The sequence below is a fragment of the Eublepharis macularius genome, chromosome 5, assembly GCF_028583425.1.
Source record: "Eublepharis macularius isolate TG4126 chromosome 5, MPM_Emac_v1.0, whole genome shotgun sequence".
NCBI classification, from domain to species: domain Eukaryota; kingdom Metazoa; phylum Chordata; class Lepidosauria; order Squamata; family Eublepharidae; genus Eublepharis; species Eublepharis macularius.
This window is the reverse complement of record NC_072794.1, coordinates 44,293,111-44,315,544: the sequence shown is the minus strand read 5'-3', so window position 1 is coordinate 44,315,544 and position 22,434 is coordinate 44,293,111. Positions and strand designations below refer to the sequence as shown.

At 44.7% G+C, this 22,434-nt stretch overlaps 1 protein-coding gene across 2 annotated transcripts in view; it reads right to left on the bottom strand.

The window, feature by feature from the left end:
• The window catches only part of VAV3 (vav guanine nucleotide exchange factor 3), a 221,197-nt gene that overhangs the window by 140,601 nt on the left and 58,162 nt on the right, over positions 1 to 22,434 (bottom strand). Inside the window, exons 3-10 of one of the 2 annotated variants that reach the window (XM_054980021.1) lie at positions 17,510 to 17,568; positions 15,997 to 16,062; positions 14,170 to 14,278; positions 12,605 to 12,697; positions 11,271 to 11,339; positions 8,615 to 8,718; positions 6,601 to 6,700; positions 5,747 to 5,842 (exon numbers count right to left, since the gene is read on the bottom strand). In XM_054980021.1, coding sequence (XP_054835996.1) covers positions 5,747 to 5,842; positions 6,601 to 6,700; positions 8,615 to 8,718; positions 11,271 to 11,339; positions 12,605 to 12,697; positions 14,170 to 14,278; positions 15,997 to 16,062; positions 17,510 to 17,568 — 696 coding nt within the window. The remainder of the gene's footprint in view (positions 1 to 5,746; positions 5,843 to 6,600; positions 6,701 to 8,614; positions 8,719 to 11,270; positions 11,340 to 12,604; positions 12,698 to 14,169; positions 14,279 to 15,996; positions 16,063 to 17,509; positions 17,569 to 22,434) is intronic. The other variant, XM_054980022.1, reaches the window with a different exon arrangement.

The window sequence follows — 22,434 nt, the reverse complement described above, 5'->3', positions numbered from 1 at the left end:
GTTGGGCCCAGCGGAGGAGGGACAGGTCGCGGCCAGGGGAAGGGGATCCCAGGGAGGTTTGGGGGTCCGAGGAACCCCCCCCACGGGTTGCCCCTTTCATGGACGACGAGGACCCCCCGGGGATTCACTTGGCCCGCAGGGTCAGGGAGCGCATCCTGGACGGCTACTATGTAGACGTCCTTTCCCTGCTCCGCCCAGAGGCGGAGGACGGGAGATGTGCACCTCCGTCCAAGAGAGATAAGCGGGGGGGCAAGAAGGAGGTGGCGGAGCGGTCATTCGCTAACTGGCTCGAGGGATTTACGGTCTACATGGGGGTCATCCAGGCCGCGTACCCTGAGCGGGGATGGCACCTGACCAACCACCTGGGGAATGTCCTGAGGGCCCGGGCCTTGGCGGGGGAAGCCGCTGCCATGGATTATGATGAGGCCTTCCGGAAAAGGGCCTCCCACAACCCCAGGGCCCGGTGGGACCTCATCAGCCAGAAGCTGTGGCTGTGGCTGGTAGGCCCTCACATGAAGGGAAAGGGAGACTCCCTGCGGGCGGGCCGGTGGCAGCCTCGCAGGGACAGGGCACGGGGCGTGTGCTGGGAGTATAATCAGGGAAAGTGCCAGCGCTCGAAATGCCGCTTCGAGCACAATTGCGATGCCTGCGGTGGTCCCCACCCGCGCCTGTCCTGCCCCCGGGGGGGGAACCCTTCACACCCCTTTCGCGGGGGCCGGTCCTCCAACAATTCTCGCAAGGATGGGGGATCGGCCTCAACCACCGCCCAGCCCTCCAGCAGTAATTAGTCCCCCCCGTGAGGGATTGGGGCTTGCACGTACCCCGGTTCAGCTCCGGGCCCTGCTCCCCCTGTTGGCGCGCTATCCCAACAGAGAGGCCGCGAAGTTTTTGCGGGAGGGATTCGCTGTGGGCTTTCGCATCCCCTACACGGGCCCGCGGGTGGCTTCCTCATCGGGGAATCTTAAATCCGCTAGGGAGCTCCCCGAGGTGGTGGCGACCAAGATCGCCAAGGAGGTAGCAGCCGGACGTGTTGCAGGCCCCTTCTCCAGCCCGCCCCTACCTAACCTGAGGGTGTCACCCCTGGGGGTCGTCCCTAAGAAAGCCCCAGGGGAGTTCCGGCTTATACACCATCTGTCATACCCAAAGGGGTCCTCGGTCAACGAGGCCATCCCCTCTGAATTGTGCGCGGTCAGGTATGCATCTTTCGACCATGCAGTGCGCCTGGTCAGGGCTTGCGGGCGGGGGGCCCTCATGGCCAAGTGTGATGTTCAGTCGGCTTTCCGTTTGCTGCCAGTTCACCCGGGGGATCATTGCTTGCTGGGTTTCAAGTTTCAGGATCACTGGTACGTGGACAAGGCCATGCCCATGGGGTGCTCCGTCGCCTGTGCGGCCTTTGAGACCTTTAGCACATTCTTGGAATGGGTAGCTAAGGACCGCATGGGGTCTCCATTTATTACGCATTACCTGGATGACTTCCTCATCATGGCTCCGCCCAACAGCTCGTGCTGCGCTACCCGGCTCAGCACCTTCCAGGCCTTGGCCGCTGAGTTGGGAGTCCCCCTGGCCCGGGAAAAGACCGAGGGCCCGACCTCGCGTCTCACCTATTTGGGGATCGAACTGGACTCGGTGGCCGGGCTGTCCCGCCTCCCCAAGGATAAGCTTGCTCGCCTGCGGGACCTGATCACCAGCATCCTGCCCCGCTCTAAGTGCACCCTGAGGGAGCTGCAGTCCATCATCGGCCATCTAAATTTCGCCTGCAGGGTGGTCTCCCCGGGGCGGGCCTTCTGTGCCCGCCTAGCGCAGGCCTGCCGGGGGGTCACCTCCCCTCACCATCGGATACGGATCACCGCAGGCCTCAGGGCCGATTTGCGGGTCTGGCTGGAATTCCTGGGCAAATTCAATGGGGTCTCTCTCTGGCAGGATCCACTGGACCTAGGGACAGATCTGCAGGTCCATTCCGACGCCGCCGGGAGCCAGGGGTTCGGGGTCTATTTCAGAGGCCGCTGGTGCGCACAGCGCTGGCCGGCCGCGTGGGCGGGGGCCGGAATCCTCCGGGACCTGACCTTCCTGGAACTGTTCCCCATCCTGGTTGCCGTGTCCATTTGGGGGGAGCTCCTGCGGGACAAACGGGTCACATTCTGGTGCGACAATATGGCGGCAGTGAAGGTGATCTGCCGCCAGTCTTCTCGCTCTGAGCGGGTTATGCGTCTGGTCCGCCGTTTCGTATTATGCTGTCTTGATTTTAACATCACCTTCTCTGCCCGACACATAGCAGGGGTAAGCAACGACCTGGCAGACGCATTATCTCGCTTCCAGATGGAGAGATTCTTCTCGCTGGCGCCGGAGGCTCATCGAGAGCCCGACCCATTCCCGGAGGAACTGTGGCAACTTGGAGGGAGTCCATAACGCAGGGAGTTCTGTGCTCGGTGGCACCTTCCACCCTCCGGGCCTACACCGCAGCGGCATCCAGATTTCAATCCTTTTCCGAGGGCTGCGGGGGTGGGACGGCGGGACCGGCAACCCAAGACACGGTCCTGCAGTATTTGGCCCACCTCCGTGAGCTGGGCCTATCTACCAGGACCATGCGGAGGGACCTGTCAGCTATCGCCTTCTTCTGCAAGGCTGCAGGTCACCCGGACCCTTGCGGCGGCTTCTTGGTGCGCAGAGCGGTGGAGGGTTGGGCGCGGCTGGCCCCCCCTCCTCCGGACCACAGGCGGCCCATTACCTTAGCCATGCTGAAGGGGATCCTCCGCGTGGTGCCAGACCTCTGCTGGTCCCCCTTCGAGGCCCAGCTGTTCCGCGCAGCCTTTTTATTAGCCTTCTTCGGGGCTTTCAGGGTGGGCGAGCTGGTCTCGGGCTCCCGGTCAGGCGACGGGGCCCGGGCGCTGCGGGTTAGCGACGTTGACTGGACCCCTCGCCGGGTCTCCATCACTGTGCGCCATTCCAAGACGGACCAGCGGGGGAGGGGACACACCATCACCCTGCGGCCCTACAGCAACCGGGCCCTGTGCCCGGTCCGGGCGGTGGGAGAGTACCTGGGCCTGCGGCCTGACCTCCGCGGGCCACTCCTCATGCACAGGGATCACTCCCCCCTCACCCGCTACCAGTTCGCGGCGGTCCTGCGCTCCTGCCTACGGGCCCTGGGGCTCCCCTCCCAGGATTTCGGAACTCATTCCTTCCGCATTGGCGCTGCCACGGAGGCGCATGAGCGAGGTCTGCCCACCGCGGCCATAAAGGCCATCGGGCGGTGGCGGTCCAGGGCGTTCCAGACCTACATTCGCCCTTCGGGCGGAGCCGGGCATTAATGTGCGGTCTTATGCTTTTCTTTGTTAGGGCGGAGGAGAACAGTGTGGATCTGCGGGCACAGCATCGTGCACTGGGCGGGCAAGTACGCGGAGGCATCTGGCTGGGGCCGGCACTTGGGTCTGGAGGAACACCTCAACCTTCGCTGGCTCGGCGTGCGAGGAATGCTTTGGGAGTCCCTGGTCCCCATGCTGCAACGGCAGGCGCGCCAGTCTGGTCCACCGGATGCGTTGGTCATACAACTGGGCGAGAACGATCTGGGCAAGCGAGAGGGCCCGGAACTCAGGCGAGCCATGTGCGCCGACTTGGGATTCCTGCAGGGTCTCTTCCCGCAGACTGCCATCTTTTGGTCAGACCTACTCCAGAGGTGTTGCTGGCGGGGGGCCCGCTCCCCCGGGAAGATGGAAACCGTCAGGCAGAAGCTGGCGCATGCCATGGGCCAACACGTGGCGGCAGTCGGAGGCTCCCTGATCACTCACTGGGACATTTCACATCGCGTGCCCCCCCTGTTTCGTCCGGACGGGGTTCATCTGTCCAGCTGGGGCAATGACATCTGGTTGCAGGACCTGCGGGATGGCCTGCTGGAATGGCTACAGCGGTAGGAGTGTTGGCGGGAGCCACTTGTGGCTCTGGTGGCGGTTGGGCATTGGATCGGATCCCATTTGGTGGGGAGCCGGGCCCTCGGGCGCAGGCTCCCCAGGCAGGGGATTCCCATAAGGAATCTTGAGAGGGAGTATGAAGGCACGCCCAGCTCGGGGGCTGCCGGGGCATTCTCCCTCCCAGGTGGCAGGGGGATCACCAAGGGTGTACACCAGGTGACCTCCCCCCTTTACAATGCCACTCCTCTGGTCCCCCCCCCTCAGTGGGCGCCTGAGGGGGGCGGGGGGTCATCGGCTGGCAGGCGGGTCAGCCGATGCAGTCCGGTGGATCCGATCCACATGCCGCGCCAATACTCCTGTTGCTGTTGTTATGTTAATAAAGTTGTGGCCATTTTTTACCCAGCCAATGTGTGTGTGTGCTGTTATTTTGCCGCGCGATCCCTTCCCGCTCCTCTTCCTCGGCCATAGGCGGTAAATGGGGGGCCCAGACTTACCTGCGCCTCCTGTTGCCGCCGGCGGGCGGAGGAGCGGGAACCGCGTCGGCCGCTTGCTTGCTGGCTCGCCCGGCATGCTCCGGGCGGGCCAGCAACCAATTGGTTCAAACTCCGGGCCAGCCAATCGCGGCGGCCCGGAGTCGAGCCGGCGGTGGGCGGGGCCAGCCACGCGGCTTCGGTGGCGGTTCCCTCCAAGGTCCGGCGGCAGGGTATTTAGCCGGCTGCCGGACCCGCCCCCGCCCACTTCGGCGGCGGCGAGCGTGCACCCACCCTCCTCTCCCTGTTTCTTTATAGTTATCCGTCACAACTTCGGGCGGTTGGGCATTGGATCGGATCCCATTTGGTGGGGAGCCGGGCCCTCGGGCGCAGGCTCCCCAGGCAGGGGATTCCCATAAGGAATCTTGGGAGGGAGTATGAAGGCACGCCCAGCTCGGGGGCTGCCGGGGCATTCTCCCTCCCAGGTGGCAGGGGGATCACCAAGGGTGTACACCAGGTGACCTCCCCCCTTTACAATGCCACTCCTCTGGTCCCCCCCCTCAGTGGGCGCCTGAGGGGGGCGGGGGGTCATCGGCTGGCAGGCGGGTCAGCCGATGCAGTCCGGTGGATCCGATCCACATGCCGCGCCAATACTCCTGTTGCTGTTGTTATGTTAATAAAGTTGTGGCCATTTTTTACCCAGCCAATGTGTGTGTGTGCTGTTATTTTGCCGCGCGATCCCTTCCCGCTCCTCTTCCTCGGCCATAGGCGGTAATTTAACCAACTTTTAATCCACAAGAGGACTTCCTCTTATCCCATGACTCCCAAGCTTACTCAGATGTCTTTGGTGAAATATCTTGTCAAAAGTCTTCTGAAAGTCCAAGTGTACAATGTCTACCAGGTCACCATTCTGTTGGTTCACTTTCTCAAAGAATTCCAAAAGACTGATAAGGTAGGACTTCCCTTTACAGAAGCCATACTGATTTGCTCTCAGTAGGCTTTGTTCCTCTGTGTGCCTAATAATTCTGTCTTTGAGTACATTTACTATTAATTTGTTTGGGACAGACATTAGACCAACATCCCTGCAATTTCCTGGTTCCCCTCTGAATCCCTTTTTAAAAATCAGCGTAACATTTGCTACTCTTCAGCCTTCTGGAACAGTGACTGATTTAAGTGACAAGTTACACATACAGGTTAGTAGATAAACAGTTTCACATTTGAGTTCCCTAAGAATTCTCTGGTGTGTGCCACCAGGACCTGGATAGTTAATGGTTTTGAGTTTCCCCAATAGGTCTTATTCTGACTTTCAGACCCTTTTCCTGAAAACAGTAAATATGTATACTCTTTATTGCTATACCCTTATAACTGAAGTACCTGAAGCAAGAGATGGTATTTCAGAACTCGCTGCATGGGAACAACAAGAAGATCCCGCAAAGTAAACTTTCCATTATTGGCTCTTTTCGAACATTCCTAGTTAGAGAGAAACAATGAAAGTTTCAATATAACTCCAGTATGATAAATACTTTTTTAAAAAATTTAAGAAGATAGGCATATATGCAGTACATCATATAGTATATGGTAGGTGCCCAAATATCTGGAAACTATCCCCACTCTATTTTTATTTATTGTCTACCTTTTTCACTGAGATCCAAGGCAGATTACACAGTGAAAGAGAAATACAATACAATCAACAGGTAGGACCATTCACCAAGCAAGTACAATAATGAACAACAGTGAACTACACCTTTTGGTGCTACACCTCTGAAGATGCCAGCCACAGCTGCTGGCGAAACGTCAGGAACTACAATGCCAAGACCACGGCAATACAGCCTGGAAAACCCCCAACAACCATCGTTCTCCGGCCGTGAAAGCCTTCGACAATACAAGTTAGAATATTAATTGAATATTCAATAGGGTACAGTAGAAGAAAATTTGAAAATAAGCATAAAGTCGAGCATAAATATGAAATCTTTCTGAAACAAATTTACACGGCAAGTTAAGCAACGTGGAAACTAGTTGCACATATCTGCATCAGCATACAATATCCAATAGCACAGCATATAGTCTCTGTCCCTACCAAAGCATCCCTCTGAGCTATTTCTTATGACACAGCCCTATAATCTGGGTAGAAAGTCTAAGTAAACTACTAGATACAGACTGGAATACAGAGTTTCCATTGCAAGATCTAATATGGGTTTATTATTTTTTTAAAAAAGCATCAGTGATACCTCCAGTTTCAACTTAACATCTTCTTTTGTTTTGGAGATATTGTCTAAACAGGATATGGCTGTCTCTACCTGACTGCAGTACTGCCCATAGATGACCAACCTACATAAGGACAAAAGAAAAACAAACAGTGAGTGATTATTTAAAAGGCTTCTTCTATTACATTCTACTAATTTCAGCCTGCATACCTGGCTTCACATTCTTAATGGACACATGGGAGCTACAGGCCAAAAGGGAGGTCGCTACTTCCATCTGCCATGCCTTCACGTTTTCACTGACTGCCATGACCATATACAGTTTGTGATTCTAAGTAGCCCCCGCAGGAATTCTTTGCAATCAAAATTATATCTGTGAATCCACTTGAAGGTGGTGCTAATGCCTATATTTTATTAGACTGAAAATACAACTGCAAAAGCTTTTTAACAGTGTATCTTATTAGCATTTGTTATGTTAATGGACAGACTTCAAAGATGCAATGAATAACGGTCAGCAGCGTAGGATTAAGCATTAGATTCATTACATTTAGCTCTTTTTATGGAAACAGCAAGCCCAGAATACCCATTTACCAGTCTGTTGAGTTTTCATTACAGATGAAATAGCTGTGAAGATCAGATCGGCTTATTTTAACAGATTTTAATAGGCTACAGAAAGGAAAGCACAGCTATTTCAAATTCCCCTGTGCAATAGCTATTAATGTTTCCTGGTTTCAAAAATAGCTTCTTGTAGCCACAATAATTTCCCTAAACCAGTAACAGGCATCCTTTTTGACCCCCATGTCTACCTCTGAAGATGTTAGAGTGCTGGTAAACAAAAGAGGCAGGGGAGAGCAATGGTTCTACTTGACCAGATACACCTGTGGCAAGCTGAGCTCCAGCAATGCTGTCAGCACTTCAGGGGGTTCACCTGAAGTGCTGACATAATTAATTGTATGTTACCATTGACATAATTAATTGTATGTTACCGTTCATTCAAAAATCATGTCTGTAGAAAGCTAACACATCAGGAATAAAATTAATAAAATAAAATAAATACCTTAGCCTCACCCCATGGACATGCTAACTTACTTTGTGTGTGGACTTTTTACATCATTTGCATTCAAATATGCAATAATAGCCACCTGCTTTCTGAAATAATACCCATCCCCAGAAGGCTACAGTTCATGGTTTTCTTTTTCCAGAACGCATAGACCATCACATAATAACACATACTGTTGTGGAAGATCGCTGGCTCTCACAATCCTCCTATATTCTTTTGTTTTGGGATTCTGAGGAGGACGTGTGCAGGGATAGCAGCTGGCAGTCTTGAAGCCACTAATTCCCCTCACCCACCCATTCCTGTAACTGAGCACATTGCAGAGCTTGCAATGGGGAAGAGTGAATGCCTAAATACAAAGGGCCCTGACAACATAGGCAGAAGGAGGGAACCAAGAGTATCTGTGGGAAGGGTCATGATCACTGGTCTGTTTTGCATGCAGAAGGTCCCAGGTTCAATCCCCGGCATCTCCAGTTAAAACGATCGGGTAGTAGGCGACCCAAAAAAACTGCACACCATACAGCTGCTGCTGGAACAGACAATGCTGACCTTGATAGAACTAATAGATAAGGCAATTTCATGTGTTCATAAAAGCATTAGGAAACTTAAAAGTCAGGAGCAGGAGAGTACCAATATGGGTAATGCATTGAAAAGGGCCTTGTCAACGTGTTATTAATGCAGCTCAAGATATAATATGAAGATACAAGGTCTTATGTGAAATATGACTAGTAGTTGCAAAAGGAACGCAAAATATAGCCAAGGATGGGAAGAGGAAAACAGGATATTCTATAAAATAACAGTCCAAAATTCAGTTTAGCTCTCAACACATTGAAAGTAACCCTCAAGCAGTACACATTAGCTGCACACACAATTCTTCAAATTCATAATAGGAAATCAACAATTCTTTCTAGAAAACAGTATTAAACTGCCCACATTAAAGTCATTGGTAATGTGCATTTTAAAAAAGAAAAAAATGGCTATTACCTTTCCTTATAGCTAATAAAAATTTGATACAGGTTTTGGTCGTTTTTGTTTACAATTGACTCTTGAATATCCTGTGTTAAACTTCTGTGGATTTTCACCAAATCCTAAAACGAAAATATCATCTATAATTATGTCAATTATAACAATGTCAGTTATCAGAGCTGCCACCTATTTTCAAGATACCAGATCACACAATAAAACCATTCACTAACTGATTCAGTAGAAATCTACAAGCTAAAAGTATGCCATCTAAGATGCAGGAAAAAAGGGCTTTATGACTTCAATACCCTGGTAATTGTAAAGAAGGCACAACAATCGTAATGTGAGATTTGGTGATTGATTATTCATCTATTTAAAAAACTTAAAATTACATTTTTTTAAAAAAGAGAGAACAAGCATTTCCACCTTTACAGATTACTGTAACTTGCTCTACGCGGGGCTGCCCTGGAGCTTGACCCGGAGATTACAGCTGGTACAAAATGCAGTGGCACGTGTTATTACAAGAGTGCCAAATAAAGCGCATATAACACTGTTCTTATGCGAGCTGCATTGGTTGCCAGTGGAGTAACGGATCAGATTCAACGTTCTGGTATTGACCTGTACGGCCCTGTGCGGACTGGGACCAGCGTATTTACGGGACTGTCTCTCCCCATATATTCCCCGGAGGACACTCCAATCAGGGGACAAACAGCTGTTGGTGGTCCCTGGTCCCAATTAGGCCTGCCTAGCCTCGACTAGAGCCAGGACCTTTTCAGTCCTGGCTCCCACCTGGTGGAATGCTCTGTCTGCTGAAATCAGGGCCCGGCAGGGCCTACTATCCTTTCGCCGGGCCTGCAAGACAGAGTTGTTCCGCCAGGCATATGGCTGAGGCTGGGCCTCCGCTGGCCTGAAAAAAGGGGTGCATAAAATCTTAACCCTCCCTGTGAAGGCTGTCCACCATCCTGTTTTAAATGTGTATTAATACACTGTTGTTTTAATGTAGATGAATTTTTATTGCATTTTAATATGTTGTTATCCGCCCTGAGCCCGCTCGCGGGGAGGGTGGAATAGAAATTTGAAATAAATAAAATAAATAACTAAATAAATAAGCCTCGGGGGGCAGGGGTTAAGTTTAAAGGGCCCTTTCGCAAGCAGCAGGGCCCTTTAAACTTTTCCATTCCCCACCCTTACCTCCCCACCCCCACGTACCTGGCATCAGCTGGAGGAGGAGGCCCTCCTGCCTCCCTGCTGGCAGTGGCGGCCCTCTCTGCTGGCCAGCTGCGCCAGCCATGGCTGCACTGTGGCAGCGGCAGGGAAGGCCCTCTTTGCTGGCTGGCTGTGCCAGCCACGGCTACGTGGGAACGGCAGCAGGGAAGGCCCTCTCTGCCAGCCAGCCACACCGGTTGTGGCTGCGCAGTGGTGGCAGGGGAGGCCTTCTCTGCCGGCCAGCTGGCCAGTGCGGCATTTGCAGCTGGAGCCTGACCAGGTAAGTGGGGTAGGGGTGGGGGATGGGGTTAAAGGGTGGGGTGGGAGTTTAAGGGTGGGGTGGGGTGGGCCCCCTCCTCCTGTCTCCATCACTTCAGTATGCTCCAAATCTTTATGGAGCATACCGAAGTGACTTAGAAACCCGAATCCAAAGCAGCATGCCGCTTCGGATTTTGGGTTTTTTTCCAAAACTTTTTCCTGCTTCGGGTAAACCCAAAGTGGGAAACCCGAATATTTTTCAGGTGCACACCCCTACTTAGCACAGCTTACTCTGAAGACCCTGCACTGAACTGTCCAGCACTTAACTACCTACACTGTATGTTGGTATACAGTAGTGAAACAGTCAAATGCTGTCCTAGGCAACCACCTAGAGATCTTTCACAGTGGGAGGCATATCTGATTTTACCTTGCCTTTATGCCACTCTGGTCCTTATGTTTAGTATTCTGACATTAGCCAAAGCTAACGCTGTACTTGCACAGCTAGAAAAGAGCGCTTATCCATCACTGCATTATTCCAGATCTGACTGAAGAGATATTTATCACCTGTTTTCGCACTAAGCTTTCAAAAAGCACCTTTGAAAAAACACAAAGCAAAACAAAAAAGGAGGACTCACAGTACACTTTACAGTTGCAGTGAGAACCAGCTTTTGAACTGAAGTAACAGACATTAATTCGAGCAAATTAAATGCTGGCTCAGTGGTCAGTCTTGCTGTTTCCAGTTCACTCATTTGACCATCCCCATAAGTGCTTCCCCCTATAACCAGGGAAAGTTAAGAAAGCATCTTGCACATGGGAGGAGGTTACACCACTTTCTCCTAGCCTTATATGAAGGGAAAGAGTGCCTGTTCCCACTGTTTCATTCACACATAATATTTAGCAAACCAGAAAGACATCTCAGTCTTCTTACTTTCTTACAGGTCTGCAAAGAAGCCAAGAGGAGACACAGACCCCTCTTTTCTCAGACAGACAGTTTAGAGTGTTGACAAAGAACAGCAACAGGTGAGTGAGTGGACAAGAAGAAAAGGGCAAGACTGATGGTGGAGGCAAAATTTGATTTGCTGGTAAGCATGACAGTCTCTTTTCAAGTACAAAGGATGCTCTGTATGTGTCTGTCCCATAACTGTGCTTTGCAGTCTTCAGCAAACATGCCAGAAACAAATTCCAATGGTCTTTTAATTCATGTATTACTTACAGCTATGTTGATGAATACAGTTTCAAACTCAGATGGTGTTAGAAACCTTTTCAATGGCACCATAAAATACTGTAAAGAAAAAAAAGCACTCATTGCATTAACACATCTCCATGTATTACATAAGAAATGTGAGTGTGCAATTTTCAATTGTGAGTGTGCAATTTTCCCTTGTTCCTCCATGTCTTCAACGTGCATCCTACAGGAGTAACACTGGTCAACTCACTCACTGGCTCTGCAAACTGAGTGATGATTGTTATAAACCAGTGCTTTGAAAAACTCTAATCTCTCATTAATACTTTTGTCTGAATTAAAATACGAGGCACATTTCCATCTTATTGCCAACTTCAAGTTTACTTTTAGAACATCTAAGGTTGAATTTGTATATCCGTGAATATTGCACTACAGCAATCCTCCATCACCTTGATATTTCTGTCCTGGCCAGGAGCTGAATGATTAAAGGTGCTACTGGACTCTTTTTGATTTTGCAACAATACAATATTCAGCCATCTGTGCATCCAAGTTAAAACACAGAATTATCCAGCATCAGTAAACTCCACGTGCTTTGTTTTTGTACAAGTAATTAACCGGGATGAGCCTCCTCAATAGAAAGAGGTAAGCCTAGAACATAAATTGTTCAGCAAAGCAACAGGCAGCCTTAACTCAGCACAAGTAGTTATCCTGTCCCTCTGTAGCCAGGGTGACTGATCCAGACAACCACAACCAACAGAGACAGACAGCAGAATTACCAACCCTCAATGGAAAGCGACTGGATAGAGGAAAGGCCAAAAGAGCGGATCATACAGCCATAGTGGGCAGCCTGTGTTTTAGTAGGGCTTTGGACTCATGGAAATTCAATTTGGGCTTTGTGGTAGAGCATCTGCTTTGCAAGAAGGAAGTCACAATCCTTGGCATCTTCAGAAAAAGGATCAGGTAGTAGGTGCTGTGGAATACCTCTACCTGAGACTCGGGACAGCCTATGTCAGTCAATGGTCTGGCTTAATATGCCAGTCAATGGAGAGCTTAATAAGTCAATGGTATGGCTTGGCAGAAGGCAGCTTCATGTGTTCCTAAGGTGTGCTATTGTGCTCAGCACACAGTTTAAGAACAATTAAGTGGGACTACGTACTAGTTTACCATGCCAAAGGCTTAAGGGGCAGGGGGCTACCTTTTAAAATATTGCTACAGTTATGGTATCTAATAAGGAAATAATCTCAACAAATGTTTTTAAAATACAAAGCTAGGTTTGATCATTTAATCCAGAGAGGTCCTTTGAACTGTGCTCTATGGCCTCTGCCTCCCACTGCCAACATACTAATACTCCTAGTCAACTTTACCTTTTCTATGGACTCCAGCGTTTCTGTGTATTTCTCTTCAGTCTGTTTTATTTCTGAGAGGCAGCAACATCTTATGTCATTCTCAGGAAACTTCTGTGAAGTCACCAAGATGCTTGTTGTAAATTCGGCTCATGTAGCATTGGGATGCTTTGTTATTAAAATGTATTGCTTCAGGACATAACCAACACTTGCAGCCTCGCAAAGCTACAATCAGCACCAAAACTCTTCCATGACTAACTACTGGGGCAGCCTAGTCATATGATACACCAGAGGAACTTCTGCTGTCATGGCTGAAGATAGACAACAGGGCAACATACAGGTGAGCATCAAGACTGACTGCCTTGTAGCTACTATCACTTTGGTAAAGGAACTGAGATTATTTGTGGGAAGAAGCACTGGAGCTCCATCACCTCCCTATAAAACTTGATGTAAATATATCAGATACAGTAGCATGTATCCTACCACTTCACTGAACAAAGTGTGAAGCCAAGACTAAGGAACCTTCCTCCAACCAAGAGCCTCTTGGACTGGAGGAACCTCTTTCAGCCTAAATTAAGGATATATACCAATGTATACTTATGAGAAGGAAGCAGAAGTACAATCTACTTATTCAAAGGCTGCCGCTTAATTAAACTACTTCTACAGAATCTGCACTATGAAGTTAGGGATCCTTCCAAAAATTCTTTTCATCAGAACGGTCACCTGAATCCTGGAGTTCCAAATTACCTAGACTTGATTCTAAAGTGGAACCCATTAGGAATCCTTCAATGTTCTCCTTTTTATCACCAAATTTTGTACATTACACTGTGCGTGTGCATTTTCTATAGCTACTGTTGCATCTGGATCTTCCTCTCTTCCCTCTCCATTCTACTGATGAACACATATGCATTAATAAAATACTGCTCTCCACAACAACAACAATAATCATTCTGATCGAATCATACAAATTTTCAAGGTTGCATTTTTTTCAAGGTTTACCCATTTACATGGACACAGTAACATAGAAGAGAAACACAAGACACATAAATTTAAGGTATTGAAAAGTATATCAAATTTAACATGATGAAATCCTAGAATGTTATATTAAAAAAGAGAAAAAATTCACCTATTTAGACCAGAATAAGGAAAAATACTATGCAACACAGAATGAAATGTAACAAAATAATTATATGAGAGTAATCTGTTCATCATACTTAAAACTGCGGGGGGGGGGATTTCAAAATTCACAGAATAGTCAACAGAGTATTCTTACTGGGGCCTGGAGGGGGTGGGGGCTGAACCAGTATCAACTATTAAAAGACTTTCAATTCACTTATAATTTGTTTCACATTTATTGTATCTAGATTTTATTTGTTCTATAGTCTGAAGTGAGAACCTTGAAGAGTTCTTCACTAAATCCATGAAGGACACAGTCCAATCAAAGTTAAACACTTGTTAATTTCATCTTAGCTGTTTTATTTCAAATAAATCATATTGTGCTTAATTTTGGTTGGAATATGCCGTGAATGCTTTATTGCTGCCATATTTTAGGGCTGAGTCCTAACTCAAGTAATAGTGAATCGTACAGGCTGATGCGCTGCTTCCACTTTCATGAGGTCTTCATACACTTCACCACCTTCGTCTTCCCCATAAACACAATCATAAAGGTCTTCATCCTCATCCACACCAGTTTCACTAAAGAGCCAAGCAGAAAGGAGGAAGACAACAAAATTAAGAACATCCAACAGAAAGTTTAACTTAAAGAACTTTAGAATCTACAGTTAGAGATTTATGTTGATCAGTCAATCCATTCATGATTAACTAGTATATTCCTTCAGCACTTGACAGAAAGCCAGAAGACACGCTGGGGTCCTCTACTGCGTTATACTGAAAACATATGGAAGAGTTAATTGTAGTAATATGATTATTTATATTTACAGAAATGTTGCACAGGATTTAAATATGTTTTGTATTTTTAAAAAAGTTTGTGGAAGTAAAACTAGTATGTTCCTATTACCTAGCCTGAGAGATAGTTAAAAAGAACTAAAGCAAAATAAAATAATAGGGTCTTCACTTTGGGCATCTAGAAATAAGTTGCAAACATAATTCAATGCAAGTACATGGCGACCTGAGATCTAGTGTGGTTAAATACATCATAGGATTCTCTGACAATAATCTTGATCAACATTCCTGGGTACCCCAGTTTCAAAACATAACCCCCTAATAAGTGAGTGCATAAAGAGGGACACACTTCAATCCATTTAAGAATAGATTTGAACTTTATGATAATGCAAAAATAATAGGAAGAACAGATTCCCGGGTTCTTCCTGTTCTCTTTTGCTCATTCGACTCCATTTCTTCCCTCAGAATGCATATGAGTGGCTGTAAATGCAGGGACAGCTTAACCAATCTCCCTAGACTTGAACTACATATTCACTTAATTGTAAAATTAAAAGCCACGTCACACATTCAAGGGAAGCAGAAACTACAATGGAGAGTTGAAAGGTGGCACACACAACTAGTAGAGATATTGAGCTCAGTAAAAATGGGGTGAAGTGTTTGGATTATCTAATGCTTTCATTCTCGAAGTATTCAAAACTATTTCTACAGCAACACTTAAAAGACAGAAATCTCTCAAAGCAATATTATGGGAAAACAATAAAAATCAATACAACTTCAAACCAAAAGGCAATAGATATATGACTTTCCAAAACAAACTATCTTGCCCTGATAAATAAACGTGACAGTCCTTCAGGGCTCCAGAAACTTCTGAAGTTTTGTTTGTTTTTGTTTTGTTTGCAGGCAAAGAGCCTAACTGTAAGACTGCATAATAATCATCAAGGGGGAAAAGGATGATATTCTTGAGCTTATGTTTTGAGCCTGGGTATCTAAGAATGTTTCACAAATTGTTGATCAGGATTTATTATGAAGAAAAATGAAATAGCCTCAAGGTTCCAAAGTACATATTAAGTTCTAAAGATGGCAGTCACGCCAAGCCAAATTTTTTAAAACAGGTTGAAGACTAAATTAGAAATATTTCAAAAGGACATCAGCAAAACAATGAGCACAGCTAGGAAGCTACTGTCTAGTAAATGCATGGAGAAATCTAAACAAAGAAAGCATTTTTTTCAGTCCCCCTCTGGACCCCACCCCGTCCCCCCACTATACAAAAGCAGTTCTACCAGCTACATTGTGGGGGGGGGATCTAAATTGATCATGCAAGAAAACTTAACATGTAGTTTGTGTCATAGTTAGCATAGCGATACAAAGATTTTAAAATAAAAAAAGCTAGTTGCAGACCCACTGGGGCTTGGAGTTCCCAGTGAGACCTAGATTTTGGGAAAACCCATTATCTCATTTATATAGCAGACACACTTCAGAAACCATTTGCTCTGTACAAATTGACAACCTACTCAATCAAATCCGGAAGGCCTTTGTAGATATTTTCATCATCCACACTCTCTTCTGTGGGAAACGGCCTACGGAAACAAAAGGTAACAGTAAGAACTCTCCAGAAACAGCATCAACGTAAATGTTCTTTTTTCAAAAAATGTGCTAGATGGAGGGTCTAAGCTAATGTTCAGGATGGAGCTGTGTATGCTTGAACATATGATTGGTGTGGAACCATGGTCTGCTGCCATGTGCTCAATGGAATACTTAAAAAAGGGAAGATATACATAAAAGTAAAGATTAATAGAGGCCTACAAGAATATAATCACAGCAAAGTATGTCCACCCATTTGAATGTCATATTGAACACACCATGGGAAGAAGATGGCTAAGATAATGAATTCTCTATTGAATATGTGCACTAGTCCATAGTTATTTGAATATATCCCCATCTGGGAATATGGCCTGAGAGCACGTGGCGATATACTGAAACAGATATAGAACAATTAGTACCCCTTGCTTTGAAGTTGGCTTCCAATTTTGATTAAGTGGTGACCATGGCTAAACTTAACTACACTTAACGTTACTACTAATGCAAGTTAAGGAGGAAGAGACATGGGATAATTCAGTCCAGAAAGAGGAGGAGCTGGGGGTGGAGCATATGATCCTTTCAGTCAACTCAGTCCTAACCCTGATTGAGAGAGCCCCCCTCAATGTCTCTGGGCCAGGTAGAGATATAAAATTTCTGGAAATCTTGAAAGATATTTTAATGGAAAATTTGGTGAAAATGTTAATATACATAATACTTATGTAAAATATATGTTAAACTTCCTTTCTTACCAAACCTAAAACTTTTATCAATTCAGCAACATAACATACATAATTTGTAACTCAGTTAGCAGATAAAATTGTACTATTTGGCATATTTATGTACTATTTGGCATATTTATGCAAACTAAAAGTATAAATGTCTTCACTTTCACTAAGAAAAACTCCAATTATATACAATACTTGAGAAAGTTCTGCACCCTCTTGAACCATAGTACATGTATCTTTATCTGAGAAGTAGGATAAAAGTTGAAAGCAGGAAACAAATGCTGTAGTTAGAAGAAAATATATTATTTGGACAGAAACAGTCACGGTCATAATAGATAAGACTACCAGTGTATTTGGATATTAAGTTAAACGTTGAAACATGGAAAATATTGAACTCTTTAATCATGTGATCATTAAACACATTATAGCATATGAATTGTTGCCAATTATCACATGTACAGATTTCCATGTTTTTGTTAAATATTTTTATATTGAAAATACTACTCCATTAACTGTTACCTAAGAAATGTGACAACATGTTATTTTTAACCAAAATTTAACTATACTTCATTGGTTAGATTAATATATTTAACAAGAGTGGACTAAAAATCTAATCTAATCTAATCAATCAATCGATCGATCGATTTTTCAAGAAAGCTAATTGCATTATGGACAAATAAAAAATTTAACATGAAAAATGGAATCCACTATTATATTGTACCTTATTCCAGTGCCTAATGCAGTAGCAGTACGGGAAAGTTTGGATAATGTTTCTATGACCTGCAGAAGGAGTTAACACATGTGCTGAGTTACAAGGAAATAAACATATGCAAGAATTCAAATTCTATTCTCTTAGGAGATATGGAATAATAAATAGAAGATACATTTCAAGAAATTTATAAGGTAAGTCCTACTTTTTCAATTGTTCTTGTACAAACATGCTCAAAGTTTAAAGTTGTCATAGATGCATACATTTTTAGATGAACATCTTCCTAATTTTTTCTAACATACATATTTTTTAAAAGCATATGAAAAAATACATTTCTATTGATTTATTAACATGCGTAGGGGTGTGCAATCCAGATTCCAGCAAAATGGATTTTTGCTACATCCAGCTTTCCTGAATTAAATCAGAGAATCTGATTCAGGAAGCCAGATCCGAACCCCTGGGTAACTCTGGGAAGCATGGCTTCAGCCTCTGCCTAGCTCTATCCAGGACTTCCCTCATATTTTTTCCAAGAGAGCAGGGGAAGAGTGAGGGAAGTGAGGCAAAAGTAAGAGGGAGGGGGAAGTGGCCAATCTGTGCAGGAGCTCTCCTTGTCTGCTTGGCTTTTGTGGTTCCATTGGGCTAACTTGCAACAGTGCCTCTCACTTCAGTTTTGTTTGGGTGGAATTTTCTGTTTTGACGCAATTCTCTGGTTTGATGTTCGTCCCCTTGATTCACTTTGGTTCTGCTGGACTATCTCTTGCATTTGGGAGTGTGCCTTTGGCCACTGACAGCCTTGGCCTTATGTGTTTCTGCTTGAGAGCCTGTTTAGAAATGTTTCCCCCATAAGAAACTATGGAGAGAGGCTGGGCAGATTGTCTAGGAGGAACTTGTGCTTTGGGGAGAAATTTAATTTGGTTCTGTTGGGCTTTCTCTGGGTTGAGGTTACATTTGGGATTGTGCCTTTGGCTGCTGGCAGTCTTGCACCTGTGTGTTTCTGCCTGAGAGCCTGTTTGGAAATGTTTGCCCTATAGGAAACAGTGAAGAGTGCTAGGGACACATTCTTCAGGGCCCATAGTATTGTACCCTGGGGTTCAATCTTCCTGAAACTTGTGAGGAGGGTCTTTAGAGACCAGTATAAGTAGGTTCCTAGCAAATTTGGTGGAGTTTGCTTGAAAATGCCACCCCCAGCACCACTACCCCTCAGATAGCCCCCAGAGAGTTTTCTCAATAGGGAATAATGGCCAAATAAATTTGAGATTCTCTACTCTGTCTTAACTAGATCAGAGAATCTTTCCCAGATTTCAGTAATCCTTGAAATCCAGATCCAAGTTTCCTGGATTTTTTTTGTGTGCACACACCTAAACATGCTTATTAAAATGATTTTAAAGTGGACCAGAAAAACACTTCAGACTATAATCAATTAATATAATTATTAATGTGACATTATGCAGAAGTGTTCTATAATAACAGCAACTCTTAGCCTGAAAAAATAAAAACTGTAAAATTAATCAGCATCTAGCCAGAGGTGTGACTACATAGAATAGGACATTCTTAACAGGCCAACTAAGACTGTAGAATTCCCTATCCGAAAAGCCCTATTCAGCTCCATCTCTCCAAGTCTTCAGGTGTTTGACTTAAATGATCAAAAAAGACATTTGAAACAAATTAATTTCAGTTTTCTTTGAATATTTACAGTCACCTTTACTCAAGCTATGGTCATCAAGACAGCTAACCAGTAAATTGAAATATATAACAATTTAAAGATATAACCAATATAAAACATCAAAAACAAACCATCAATAAAATGAAAAAATATAAACAGCATGTACCATTCCCTATTTCAATCCCACCTGAAGGCCCTTCCAGAAGAAAAGGTTTTTAGGTCTGTCTGGAAGGCCTGCAAATATGAACTCAGATGAAGAAATTCTACAACTTAGGAGTTATGGCGATAAAAGCCTTCCCATGAGTCTCAGATAGCCTAAACTCAACTAAAGCTGGTTTCTAGGGACATGCGCTCAGATATATCCAGCCTGAATAAATATCAAGATTATCCAAAGCAGTATTAAGGATTCTCAGAAATACTGGTATCCGTATCCCTTGTTCAGAGGTCCATTGAACTGGACTCCTTGGTCCAATTCACTTGAAATTGGGGAAGAGGTCTTTAGTGGACTAGGTCCCAAGCAATTTTGGTGTCATATAAATGGGAAACTTCTCGAAGAAGTTCCCCATAGGAATAATTCCAGAATCCCAGAAAACCAAAATCCTGAAACTGTATCTTATATTGTAAGTCATCTTGAGTTCCTACAAGGTAGAAAGGCAGCAAATAAATGTTTTAAATAAACAAATTAAATAAATATCAGGAGACCCTAATACCATCAAATACTGGTATTTATGCCCTTCCTGAAATCCAAATTCAAAACATACCAGGATTTTTTCAGGTGCGCATCCCTAATGGTTCCCACAGAAAGGCATTATGCACAGCTCTTCATCCTGGGCAGACTGAGATGCATAGAGACGGTCCTTGATTTACTTGACAAATTTGTTTCCTTTCTGTTGGGCCTCTGTCAGTCAAGGCTGGACAAAGACAACTGAACTTTGCTTAATTTTTTTGTAGTTGTTGTTAGCTACTTTCTACATATTAAGTGACAGGAATGCACTCTGAGTGCACCATATTTTGGTATACAAACTATTCCTCAGAGTCAAATTTTTATATAACTCAAGCTGGTAAATACGTGAATTGTTAATCTAAACAATTCAACAGGTTTAACAACACAAAGAGAGAAACAGACAGACAGCACAAGAGCACTCAGTGGGTTTTTTTCTACAGTAGCCGCCATGATAGATGATGACACATTGCTCTTGAAATTCTCCTTAGTTTCAAGAGCAGTTATCAGCATGGCATTGTGAGGAGTGTAAAAAAGCAAACAAAAGAGTTATCAATTACAGCTAAAGTAACATATCATCCTGCATGCCCAAGAAAAATGGTAAAAATTAAGCTAGCACTGCTTATATAAAATAATAGAAGCGTCAATTGCCAAAATATTTAATTAATTAAAAAAAGGCTTGGAAAAAATCTCCCTTCCATGGTGTCACTTCTTTCTAGCCACCAATGGAGGGAGCTGTTGGACAAAATATTGGTCAGATCCCTGGCGGATTCCTCAAAATAAGGCACTGCAGCAGCATATCAGCAAGCTACAGAACATTTTAATTTTTTAAGAGTTGCACTCTAAGAATAAAACGCAAGTAATCACTGGTGAAGATAAAAGTTGAAGTACAATTCTTAGGAAGCAAGAAAGAGAATAACGTATGAAATGCAGGGAGAAATAATTAATTTGCTCCCTGCATGGCATCATTCTGCATTCATTTAAAATGTTAGGCCCTTGCTGTTCAGCTCATTGGATGAAAGCTATGTATAAAATTAGTTTTTCTGAACCTAAAACCTTATCTCATTTAAGCAAAGAATCAACCACTTATTGCTGGTTGATTGTACAAAAAGCTGGGGCCAATTGCTCCTTTATTTAAATCACTAAGGAAACTGACAAAGGTGCTATATAAACTAGTCACACTGAATTGATGACTCTTAACCCTTTTAATTGCAAAATCCTCATATAATCAATATTTTGAATTATCACCTCGAAACAAAATCTATGAGCATTATAGACTTTTTGAAAACATACAAATGGAGGGTAAGTGTTTCTACAACACTGCCATTGAGCAATAAAACGCTGTCTCCGTTTTTTTTTTAGTTTGGTTGATTTCTAACATGAAGGGATTCAAAAGTCAACAACCTATCACTAGAAAAATGTTCTGTTCCCAGTTATGTCCACTCTCATGCCTGAGTTTGTGGGATCCAATAACAAGTCCTTATTTCCCAATTTCAAAACTGCACATGGGAGAAGGCACCACATTCAAATATTCCTGGACCCAGGTTGTATAGGACCCTTGAAAGTTATAACCAGCACCTGGAATTTAGTCCAAAACTAACTGGTAATCATAATCAGAGTTTAGGTGCACCTGTCTAGTCCATGAAATTATGCTGGAGCAAAATTTAAGGTGCCAGTAAATTCTTTATTCACCTGTTAGTCCATTAAAGAAAATAAGCTGCATGTAGCTCTCTCATTAAAAATCACATTTTTATATTAAGGATAAACTACAGTTTTTGGACTATCTTCCAAGATATCCCCATGTATAGTCCCAGCTACCAGTGAAGTTGAGAAGTTTTCAGGAAATGCAAGGTAGATCCTTGTGTCCTTTTTCAGAAAAGGACACATCTGGTGTTCCAATCTAACAGGTAAGGGGCAATCCTGGCCACAGCTGACATTTGAGCACCCAACAAAAAGACCTGATCCAGGAGCATTCCCTCCCCCCCACCCCAAAAAACTATGCATCTCTTATGGGGAAGGGTGCAAATGGCATATCCAGCAGTCTCCATCTTGTCTTGGTTTTGCTGAAATACAAAATTTTTGTGAATCTCTACAACCATTATTAACTAAATTGTTTTGGAGCAAGAAGCTGTTAGTGAACTAAACTTCCTCTTAGTCAAGCCATCCCCCCTAGCAGTATCACATGCTGTCAAATACAATACCATAATTAACTGCTGAAAAGTTTAAAAAATGGATAACCTACAAAAACAGCACTTAGTGTGGCTCTTGGAAGTTAAATTGCTACCAAACACTACTATCATCAGCATGATAGTTAAGGCTGAAACAACCAGATCAAAACTGCAAGGGTACTTGTAAACATGATTTTCTAATTACTAACATTACAGCAGGTCTATTCAGCATGGTATGTAGGTAGCTGTAAATTATAAAAAGAAGCTGGTTTCACAAAAGATATTGCAATGCGTAATTAGTGCCCACGATACTGCACTGTGCAACTCTTCAAAAGAATTGTATGAACCTCCCTAATTATGACAGCAGCCTGAACAGCCTAGCTTA